Source organism: Pseudoliparis swirei, chromosome 10 (genome assembly GCF_029220125.1).
Source record: "Pseudoliparis swirei isolate HS2019 ecotype Mariana Trench chromosome 10, NWPU_hadal_v1, whole genome shotgun sequence".
NCBI classification, from domain to species: Eukaryota; Metazoa; Chordata; class Actinopteri; order Perciformes; family Liparidae; genus Pseudoliparis; species Pseudoliparis swirei.
Window position 1 is genome coordinate 15,501,622 of NC_079397.1, and position 12,155 is coordinate 15,513,776.

At 44.8% G+C, this 12,155-nt stretch overlaps 1 protein-coding gene across 1 annotated transcript; it reads right to left on the reverse strand.

Annotated features, from left to right (window-relative positions):
- Positions 1 to 2,389: 2,389 nt before the first annotated feature.
- ldhba (lactate dehydrogenase Ba) lies at positions 2,390 to 9,422 on the reverse strand. The gene is made up of 8 exons (XM_056424559.1): positions 9,275 to 9,422; positions 7,653 to 7,789; positions 7,065 to 7,182; positions 6,353 to 6,526; positions 6,092 to 6,265; positions 5,873 to 5,990; positions 4,372 to 4,495; positions 2,390 to 3,815 (listed from the first exon to the last, which is right to left on the reverse strand). The coding sequence occupies exons 2-8, from the start codon at positions 7,779 to 7,781 to the stop codon at positions 3,648 to 3,650; spliced, it is 1,005 nt and encodes a 334-aa protein (XP_056280534.1). The 5' UTR covers positions 7,782 to 7,789; positions 9,275 to 9,422; the 3' UTR covers positions 2,390 to 3,647.
- Positions 9,423 to 12,155: the final 2,733 nt, after the last annotated feature.

The window sequence follows — 12,155 nt, forward strand, 5'->3', positions numbered from 1 at the left end:
CTGCCAACTGGTCTGCACATGCTCTGAGGGGCGCGCCCGGGACCTGCCGACCTGACCGCCTTCGCTCACTCCCACCGCTGCCGCGACGCCGCCAGCCTCTGAGATGAGGCTGGTCTCCTCGGGGCGGCGCTGCCTTGGCTGGCTGCCGTCACGACGAAACGAAAAGAATGTATTTTGCCTGGAGGGGAGAGAGAGTTCTCTTCACACCGCTGGTTCAACTCCCGCTTGGCAGAGCGATGGTTCTGGTCGAGTCGGCGGCTCTTTATTTGTTATATTCATATTCCGTCAGCAGTTACGGTGGCTCTTGCGCTGGTGCACCTATTTATCCACTATCTTCAGTTGAGTTTCTGGTTGGGATAAATCGAACCCGAAAGTAGGAATCTAGTCATCTCTTTGATTTCTTGATGACCGAGGTGACTGACGCGCGCGTCTTCACTGGCCCTGAACATATCCCAGTCCGCACGCTCAAAAAGTCCCAGCAGAGAGCTCGATTGGACCGACCAGCGCACTTCTTTCTCCACAGCGATTGGTGTTTGCTGCTTCTGCCTGCTAGGGTGGATAGGTGGATGGAGGGTCCGACGGCGGGTGGCCGGAGGAGGCGGAGAGGGATCCCTCCCGGGAAGGAGCGGTGGTCGAGTGGTTTTCCGCTGTTGCTTGCCTTGTTTTTATGTGTTGGTAAGAGTGGAGGTTCGCTTTTGAAGTCCCCCCCACCAAATGAAAGCAGCGGGGGTGTGCCGCTCTGCCTCGATCGAGCCGCCTTTCAGCTTCTTCCAGCGCTATGTCCGTGCGGAACGGCGGAATGCACACAGTGACTGCTGTGACTGCTGTAAACTCCAGCAGTAGAAATGATGAGTCAACACATGATTAGGTACTCCGGTCGAGAAACAAGACTTGAGAGTATGTACATGACTTTGGTTGCACCAGATATCTTTATATCATGACCCCCCCTCCCGATATCTTTACCAGAGAGAGAGTTCTGTTCTCTGTCGGTGGACGGAAAAAAAATCTGCCATTTGGATGGCTGTAACTCTCTCCTCCCATCCATCTCAGTAAGTGGAGATGATGCATTCCTTGGTTTCCCGGTGGAATTGGTCGCAGCCTGGAGGCTACATAGCTGTACAGCAAAAGACTGTACATTTGCCAGTAAAATGTGGGTAGTGGGGGTGATTGGCTCGGCGTCTCAACCACCAGCAACCCTCGCGCGCTTCCCCCGTCGGCGGCGCGAGCGTGAATCGCCGCCTAAAAATGGAGGAGATAGTTCGCTTCCTGGCGGACGGCGGAGTAAGAGTTGAAAAAAAAAAACTGGTAGGCGGAACAACTGCCAATTCCAGAGAAGTAAGTGTCCGGTCATCGTGTTAACTGCTAACGTTTTGTGCAAAAATAATCGCAATAAGAAGATAAATAAAAACTAAAACAAAAACAAAAACCGGGAGTCGACAACACAGCCGCCCATTATCACGTAGGACAGGATATCAGAGAGAACAACACACACAAGGCAAACACACACAAGGCAAGGGCAGGCCTCTTAGGCAGAGGAAAGCTGTAGACAGCGTCCTGACAGGTAGCATCACAGCCTGGGTTGGCAACTGCTCGCTCAGGACAAGGCTCTGCAGAGAGAAAGTGTTGCGGCTGACTGCATTGGAACTATTGACACACCCACCCCACCTGTAGGACTTGAGTGCAGAACCAGGCAGTGCAGGGATGATCCGGAGGATCATGAAGGATCCCAACTCTTATCCCCCTGATAGTGTGTGTGACTTTAAATAATTATTTATTCATTATTTGTTATCTTTTTAAACTGCATTTGCTGCATTTGAGTACATTAGACTGAGGACCCAAATACATTAGTAATTTAAAACCACTAATTAAAAGAGAAACAGACTACAATCAACACACTTATCATTATAGGCAACATAAGAAAATACTACACCAAAGTAAACTATATGATATGTGATACGCTGTTCTGAAGTCTGGTGGTTACTTCTGACTCCGGCTCCTCGTGACCTATGACATATGACACATGTCATTAATATTGTTGAATCCCAAGAAACTGTTTTCTTTAAATGTATGAGATGAGTTATCTTTATTCCACTCTTAAAAGTAATTCACTCTTAAACAGGGCTCAGCTTTAATCACGTGAACTCTTCTACTTGTACAGTTCAAGAAAGATAACTTAAATACTCGTAAAGGTGACTGTAATATAGATGTTGTGTTTTTAATGTAATAAAACCTGCAGTTGAGAGATATGGAAGCACCTAATCTTGGAAAAATATTCACATTTCACTATAAAATGAATGAGTCAATGATTCACATCCTGGTGCATCACTAATCAAAGAGGAAATTTGAGTCATTACACAAATGAACCACACACCAACACACACACACACACTGGACTTTACCAGGTTCAACTTTATTGAGTTACACACAAACACAAGGTCAGACATAAACATCTGGAGCTGGACGTTCCCTCTCCCTTCGCTCACACTGAGGAACCACTGTTCGACAAAAGGAAGGAAGACGGCATCTTCTTGGATTCTGTTACAGATCTTTCTCTGAGTGCTAAACTAAAGGAACGCGTCAAGCGGCGACTGGTGGAGGAGGACGGTGACACAGGTCAGCTCACGTCTCTACGCACAAACACGGTTACACACCAACATCAGCCTGGTGGGGAGAGATTCTGTGTATCTTTTAAAGGAGCACAGCCGTCTTTCTATTCAATTCAATTCAGTTTATTTTGTACAGCCCAAATTATCCTAAAAAGGCTTTACAATCTGTACACATGCGACATCCCTGACCTTTGACCTCACATCGGATCAGGAAAAACTCCCAAAAAATGGAGAAAGAAAACTTTCACGGGGGGAAAAAGGGAAAACTTAAAGATGATTGACAAGAAGTAGAAGGTGACAAAATGCATTATAATTTAACATAATGCATCATAAGGTGACATAATGCATCATAAGGTGACATAATGCATCATAATATGACATAATGAATCATAATATGACATAATGCATCATAAGGTGACATAATGCATCATAAGGTGACATAATGCATCATAATATGACATAATGCATCATAAGGTGACATAATGCATCATAGTATGACATAATGCATCATAAGGTGACATAATGCATAATAATGTAACATAATGCATCATAATATGACATAATGCATCATAATGTGACATAATGCATCATAATATGACATAATGCATAATAATGCATCATAAGGTGACATAATGCATCATAGTATGACATAATGCATCATACGGTGACAATGCATACTAATGTAACATAATGCATCATAATATGACATAATGCATCATAATGCATCATAAGGTGACATAATGCATCATAATATGACATAATGCATCATAAGGTGACATAATACATCATAATATGACATAATGCATCATAAGGTGGCATAATGCATCATAAGGTGACATAATGCATCATAAGGTGACATCATGCATCATAAGGTGACATCATGCATCAGTCACATCAGGCCAGGTGACGAATGTAAAACTGAAGTTTACGGCCACACGATGTTTGAAAGACGTCAGTGTTCTCCTTCAAAATCACAGCGAGAGAGAGGGGGGGGGGTGGTGAAGGGGGAGGTGTCTACGTGGGTGGGGGGGGGGGGGGGGTTCAGATGTCCTTGAGGTCCTTCTGGATGCCCCACAGCGTGTCGGCGCTCTTCCTCAGCTGGTCTACCTCGCCGTCCGTCAGCGTCATGTTGACCACGCTGGTCACGCCGGCGCCGTTCAGCACGCAGGGCAGAGACAGGAAGACCTCCTCCTTGATGCCGTACATGTCCTGAGAGAGGACACACACACACACACACACACACACACACACACACACACACACACACACACACACACACATGCAGAATTAGGGGAGAGGCGCAGAGAAACTCTGAACACTAAATGTTAGGTTCATCCATCGCAGTACCGCAGCCGTCCTCTAGAGGGCGTGGGATCAAACTTTGGTTTTAATGGGTTTCAATGAGGAGCTGACTGTCTGTTTATTATTGATTTATTTTATGGAGCTGAGGTTAAACTTGAAAAATAAACAAAATAAACAAAAAGGCCTGCATGGTCAAAATGTATGTCATATTTATTAACACAGACACAATGATAATACACAAATGTTAAAAAGGTTGCAGAGACAGTCGCATTAACTGATTTAGTGTTTTGGGAAATACTTAATTCTTAATTATTGATATTACTTAGTAATAGATGATCAAGGCGTGATTCGCTCTTTATCATACAGGACCTTTGCATACATATAAATATGAATATAAATATAATCTGTGTGTGTGTGTTTTCGTGTGTGTGTGTGTGTGTGCGTGTGTGTGTGTCTGTCAGACCTTGACCATGGTGGAGACCGGATGGACCCGGCTCATGTTCTTCACGATGCTCTCAGTCAGGTCCGCCACGCTCAGCCCGATTGCCCAGTTGGTGTAGCCCTTCAGTTTGATCACCTCGTAGGCGCTGTGACACACACATCCATACAGCGTGTGTGTGTGTGTGTGTGTTCACAAGAATTCACATACAGTATATCTACATAATTTACTATCAATCGTCTTGCATCACCCCGGCAACCACCCAGAACACCATGGCAAATCATTTCATCGTGATAAGAGTGCACAAATAGAGCTTCCCAATATACCATCCAATATATGTGTAATTCATTATATTATCATAATATTCTGCAGTGCAAGAGATGACCTCTGTGTGTATTTAATAAGCGTATTCACCATCAGGCGGTTGAATCATCAATACATGATGCCATCATGGGCTCTGGTTATAGAGGACGGTTTAAGCTGACACTGCCTTCTGATTGGTCTCTGAAGCACAACGAATGACAGCCCTCAATGGGGTGAGTGAGGCTGCAGTAACACGGGGCCCCCAGGGGCCACTCAAACCAACACTGCGATGCATTCCCGCCGACAGACATGTTCCATAATGACACACATAATCAATAACCGTGGACATGAGAGCATTTATCAGCCCAATTAATCCTGTGAAGTCACCCTCACGCAGTTTCTATTGGCCATAAGAGGAAGTATTCAACCATAACGACTCAATTAAATATACGTTTTATATATTTATTGCCTCATTTATTTATTTCGAAGCCCAATTCATTTATATAACATTAAATGAACTGGTATTCCATAATTAGTCCAGTCCACTAGATGTTTAGCTCAGTTAAGGGCGACTGTGGCTCAGGTTAGCGCTCAGGTCCTTCAATCAGAGGATCGGTGGTTTGATGCTCTGCCCATGTGTCCTTGAGCAAGATGCTTAACCCCGAATTTGTTCCCCGTAGCATAAATAAACTAGAACGGGCACTCGGTAGAGCGCATACCTTCGCCGCAGCCAAATTTGGGCCTTTTCATGACCTTGACCTTTGACCCGATCAATCCCGCAATCTAATCAAATGGTCCCCGGATAATAACCAATCATCCCACCAAATTTCATGCGATTCAAAGAAGATGTTGACCTTTTCATGACCTTGACCTTTGACCCGATCGATCCCAAAATCTAATCAAATGGCCCCCGGATAATAACCAATCATCCCACCAAATTGTATGCGATTCAAATGAGATTTTGACCTTGTCATGACCTTAACCTTGACCTTTGACCCGATCAATCCCAAAATCTAATCAAATGGTCCCCGGATAATAACCAATCATCCCACCAAATTTCATGCGATTCGGTTTAATACTTTTTGAGTTATGCGAGTAACACACATACAAATAAATAAATACACGGCGATCAAAACATAACCTTCCGCATTTTCAATGCGAAGGTAATAAAATATATTGTTTCATGTCCTCTTGTCACTTCTCTCACACTCTGATCCCCTACCTGTCCACGACAGCCTTGTGCGTGGCCGTCCACTGCTCCTCATCGCCATCGGTGCCGATATCCGGGTTCAGGCTCTGCAGGCTGACTCCCGCCACGTTGGCGCCGCTCCACACCGGTACTGGAAGAAGAAGAAAAAACGCAACACGGCAGCACGTGTGACTCTCGAGGCGACGTTCGGCCGACGGCGTCCTGCTGGTGAACGGCGGTCGGTGCGCCCACCGCTGGTGTCTCCGTGCTCGCCCAGCACCCAGCCGTTAAAGGAGCTGGCGTGGATGCCGAGGCGTTCGGCCATCAGGTAGCGGAAGCGGGCCGAGTCCAGGTTGGTGCCGCTGCCGATCACGCGGTGCTTGGGCAGACCGCTCAGCTTCCAGGTCACGTAGGTCAACACGTCGACTGTGGAGGGTGTGTTTCTAATATTATCTAAAGTTATTGACAATGACGATGTGTGTGTGTGTGTGTGTGTGTGTTTATTGGACTCACCGGGGTTGGAAACCACAATGATGATGCAGTCGGGGCTGTACTTGACGATCTGGGGCACGATGGCCTTGAAGACGTTCACGTTCCTCTGCACCAGGTTCAGGCGGCTCTCGCCCTCCTGCTGGCGGACGCCGGCCGTCACCACGACCAGGCGAGAGTTGGCCGACACCGCGTAGTCTGAGAGAAGAGGAAGTGAAACGAAATGGTGATGTTCTGCTTCCTCCCCGGAGTCTTTGTGACTTCACGTCTCATAGGGTCCATTGGACCTGGCTGGGTCTGATGCCTCCTGTCATGGCCCTGCTGATGATTTTTTAAAGTATGGGTTCAGGCACCGTTTAGGCACCAGTATCGTTTTAAAAGTACCGGTTTAGCACAAGAAGAAGAAAAAACGATACCCATCCCTAATCGTGCATGCCTACTACTCATTATTCATACATTTCTTTCATCTTCATGGGATGTGTTGTAACTCTGTAACGCTGTTCATCTGTACACATGACATTTTGCTTGTGTCCATCCTGGAGAGGGATCCTCCTCTGTTGCTCTCATGAAGGTTTCTTCTCTTTTTCTTTCCCTGTGAAAGAGTTTTTCCATTTCTTGGGAGTTGTTCCTCATCCGATGTGAGGTCAAAGGTCAGGGATGTCTATGTGTACAGATTGTAAAGCCCTCTGAGGCAAATTCGTAATGTGTGATATTGGGCTATACAGCGGGTCGCGACCTTTGTCAGCCACTATCTTGGAGGTCTTGAGGAAGAGGCTGCCATGCTGCAGGTCCATCATCTCTCCCTTGAGACGGTCCTCCATCACATCCACCAGAGCGAGCTCATCACACAGCTCCTGTCCAGAGGAGAGATGGACACAACCCATTGGATGAACTGTGAACCCTCATTTAGATGGTATTGATGCCGTTTATACATAATGCACACAAATAAGACAAATGTCATTTCTCTTCAACTAAGATATTTTAATTTTGTATGTCCACACCTAAGCTTTTACAGTTTAGGACTCTATATATATATATATATCTTCAAAGATATACACATTATATATATTTAAACATGCTTTCTAAAATCTATATATCCTGTATATATATATATACATCTATAATGTGTCTTACCCTCTCTACCACTGAGCCACGCTGTGGTTGTGTCTTACCCTCTCTACCACTGAGCCACGCTGTGGTTGTGTCTTACCCTCTCTACCACTGAGCCACGCTGTGGTTGTGTCTTACCCTCTCTGCCACTGAGCCACGCTGTGGTTGTGTCTTACCCTCTCTACCACTGAGCCACGCTGTGGTTGTGTCTTACCCGCAGCAGGATGCTGATGGCGCAGGCCATGCCCACCTGGCCCACCCCCACCACCGTCATCTTGTTCCTGGGGGGCTCAGCGGGGCAGCTGGCCAGAGGGGTGATGAGCTTCTGCAGCACGGAGGACATGATCACAGCTGTGGGGGGACAGAGGGGAGACATGTGAGGGTCCACAGTCACAACCTGTCTCACCTCGTCACTCAGGTTCACATAGAGCCTCCAATACGACAGCAGGGTGCCCAAATGCTTCATTAACACACAGGGCATGGGGGTCAATGAGGTCAATGAGGAAGCACTGGGCCACTGGAAACATGACATACATACAGCTGATTATATATGTCCACTGACACTAACACACGCATAGAACATGTCAATGAACAGCAGGGCTTACAAGTAATTATTATTATCCTCATCAGCCATGCATATGTGGTCCAATTCTCCAATTAATCCATTAATGGTTATGATCTATAGAATGAATGAAAAATAAAAAAGAGTTCCTGGGCTTCCAGTGTCTTGTGTTGATCAGCAGAACCCAAAGAAACTCAAATCATCACGCTGGAACTGGAACCAGACAACAATTCAAATAATGAGTACCACAACGTTATCAATCACTAATCAATGAATTGATTCATTCTCAATTTCAAAATATCTTACAAATAAGTATACTACAAGCAAACTACATACATACATATTTCCACAAGGCAAGCAGCATGAGGCTGATTGTTTACTGTGACAAAGCACTGTTCAGCTCTCAATACATCATCAACAACAACAACAACAACAACAGGCAGACGAAGGAACACTTTAAATGGTGCATAAGACAAAAGGAGGTCAACGTCAACCTCTCGAGACATAAAAGGCTGTGAAGTCCTATTTAATCAAAGCGCCCCAAGAGGAAGAGCATACTTATTCAATTATAAAGTTTTGTGAACTAAATATGTCATCAGCTCATATCGAGGTCGTGCTTAAAATAGGTCGTGGAGGCTGGGGTCCAGAAAAGGACACAACTCGTGCTTATCTGGAACAATATCCGGGAGACAATAGAGCCGCTGAACCACGATGTCGTTGCTCGCTCACGGTCCACCGGCCTCATGCAGCCCAGTCTCTCTCTCCCTCCCTCTCTCTCTCTCTGTGTGTCATGTCGGTGGAACCGGGGTTACGCAACCACCGGGCCTCGGCCCTGCCTACGCCTTCGCCAGTGATGAGAGACTATAGTCTGTTTTTTACAACATGAAATCTATAAACGATGAGTTTATGAATCACGCGCCTCTGAGGCTCTGACAGAAACACGAGGAGGAGAGTTCAGGTCCTCTGTCCGATGGGGATGCTGTCTCCCGCCACAGTGATGGAATGTTAACTCACATTTGATTACATCACACAGATTAATGACCCATAGAGCTGACATCAGCACACTTTCCCGCGTAATTAAAACATAATAATGATTCCTATATAATAATAATTCATATTTAATAATGATTCCTTTATCTAAACGGACATATCCTTTCATTTGGTTTCATTTTATTGTGGACGCATTTCAACCCCGGAGCATCCATCCATTGTTGCGCGAGGTGCAGCACGCGGCTGGAACCGGCGGAGACGAACCGGCGGCGCGCAATACTCACGTTGTCTCGATATAACGCACGTTCTGCTGGCCGGCGGTGAGACGGTGAGACGGTGAGACGGTGAGACGGTGAGACGGTGTCCAACGGCTGGTAGAGAGATGTGAGACGGCTAGTGTGGAGCTGAACGGGCTGCAGTGAGTGTGTGTGTGTGTGTGTGCGTGCGTGCGTGTGTGTGTGCGTGCGTGTGTGTGTGTGTGTGTGTGTGTGTGTGTTCAGGATGGTTCACGTGTCGAGAGCGGTGCTGAGCATGGTGCCGGTCTACGTCACGCTATGGAAGACCGCGCGCGGGAACATGGATGAATATAAATGGGTATTTGTGTTATTGTACCTTGTTTCTTTTGTCTTTTAAACGTATTGGCAATGTGACAATAATGTGAATATTCGTGCCAATAAAGTCTATATGGATTTTAATTTTAATTGATTGCTCTCAACACTGTAAATCCTTTTTCTTCTCTGTCTCCATGGGGCTCCCTCTCCTCCGCCAGGCACCAGGACTACAGTTACACTCCCTCTTAAATCTTCCTCTCTCCCCTTCAAGTGTCTTTGGCATATATCTATATGACTTCAGCCTACTTATAAATAATATTTGAGATAAATTAGTAGCATCCTGACCAGCAACATTAATTAAAAAACGATATTGAAATATATAATAATATAATATCCCTCTTAAAGCGTCCTTCCCCTTTCAAGTGTCTTTGGCATGTATATATATATATATATATATATATATTACTTCAGCCAACTTATAAATAATATTTGACATAAATTAGTAGTATCCTGACCAGCAAAATTAATTAAAAAATGATATTAAAATATATAATAATATAGTATCCCTCTTAAAGCATCCTTCCCCTTCCAAGTGTCTTTGGCATATATCTTTATTACTTCAGCCAACTTATAAATAATATTTGACATAAATTAGTAGCATCCTGACCAGCAACATTAATTAAAAAACGATATTGAAATATATAATAATATAACACGAATGGAACAATTACTACTGTTGATACTTGAAGTATTATTGGGCTTATTTCACTGAAGAATTGAGGACTACATGACTAGTTGTATTGCTTTTGGGGCCCAAAATACTCATTTACGCAACACCTTTTCACTTTTAAGCCATTGATGCCTGCTGTGTTTTATGTTTTATTTATTCTTTTTTATTTGTATTTAATTTTAAACGTCTTCTTTTATTCACTCTTCATCCAATGTAAAGCCACACGCCTTTTCGGCTGACATTTTGGAATGTTTTGTGTTCTACAATATGTTTTTGTTGAACACCTTATAGTTTTTATACGCAAACAAAAATGATCTTTGGTAACATTTAAGTTGTAGCTCAGTAAATAAACACTGCGGCCAGACACTAGTCACTGGACAGGTCCATTGATCTGAGGGATGGACTGAATATTCAATTATATTAAATATTCATAGTCTAATTGTGGCGGATCAAATATTTACATGTAATCAGCGTTGCAGTCTGCAGTAATATGTGGTTTAAGCCATCACTAAAATGTGACCTACATTTGATGATATGATTAGGGGGTTGCCATGGTCACTGGGTCACAGAGACACCATTGAGCTCCACAGATCCTCGTCTCCTCGTCTCCTCTTCCCTTCCTCCTTCCTTTCTTCCTGCCTGTCTAAAATAAACTCTGACTGATTTATATAAAAACTATATTCATCTTAATTTTGTTAAAAATAAAAGGATGTCCTGGGACATTGTGTGTCTTGGGAATTTTTAAAAACATTTTAATCTTTTGCATATTATTGTAGTTTTATTCCATTTGGATGGGAATGCAGCGCTCGTTGCTCCCAGCGTAGACATACATCCCTGTGAACATGCTGTTCTCTGCATCGCCCCTGCTGATGCTGCACATGCCACGTGATGGTGATGATGATGATGATGATGATGATGGTGATGATGGTGGTGACGGCGGTGGTGATACAGGCTGGCATCCAATAGGAAGCTGCAGTCCCTCTCTCTCCCCCCAATGGGGCGAGGAGGGTGATCCCTTAAAGGCACCCACTCTGCTGAGTTGAGGGCCATTGTGTGTGTGTGTGTGTGTGTGTGTGTGTGTGTGTGTGTGTGTGTGTGTGTCTGTGTATGTGTGTGTGTTTGTGTGTGTGTCTGTTTGTGTGGGTGTGTCTGTGTTTGTGTCGGTGTGTGTGTGTGTGTCTGTGTGTGTGTAGGGGTGTGTGTGTTTGAGTGTGTGTTAGGGCTGTATAGGTCATTGCATGTGAGGAGTGTGAGGAGAGGGATGAAGGGATTAGATTGGCCAGTGGAGGGAGGCGGGGTTACAGGCTGTTACATAACAGAACACAAACCCCTCCTACAAAGCAGCCTCTCTCTCTCTCTCTCTCTCTCTCTCTCTCTCTCTCTCTCTCTCTCTCTCTCTCTCTCTCTCTCTCTCTCTCTCTCTCTCTCTATTCTGTAACAAGCAAACAAACTGATGAGCAAAGGTTTCGACGTAGAGATCGAAGGCCAGTCCAAGAACAGATGTCAACTAAATCCTAAAAGTCTGCACATATTTCATTTAGACTCATAATTTGTTACAACATTCAGTAAAACTTTTTTTTACGGGCACTATTGTGACTGATGGGATTAAATGGGTAAATCCTCTGGCCAGCACCTCCCGGCATCAGCGACCCAATCATACGTCGGCATGACGACAATACCATCAATTGTGTTTTTGTCAGTCGGGGATAAAGTCTGTCTGAGTGGGTCGGACCGACACGACCACAAACTGACAAACTTAGACGACACCTGAACGCAGCACCTGTCACATCCGCCGAGCATTGAAGAGACATTCATTCTCAAAGATGTGTTTTACGTTCACTTTTCACCACCATCATTGGCTGTAAAGCAGTTTTATCTACCAAG

Coding starts and splice junctions, on each gene's coding strand:
- ldhba (XM_056424559.1), bottom strand. CDS start 7,781: ATGTCCTCCGTGCTGCAGAAGCTCATCACCCCTCTGGCCAGCTGCCCC. Junction 7,183..7,652: donor CCATCAGCATCCTGCTGCGG/GTAAGACACAAC, acceptor TCCTCTGGACAG/GAGCTGTGTGATGAGCTCGC. Junction 5,991..6,091: donor CGAGCACGGAGACACCAGCG/GTGGGCGCACCG, acceptor TTCTTCTTCCAG/TACCGGTGTGGAGCGGCGCC.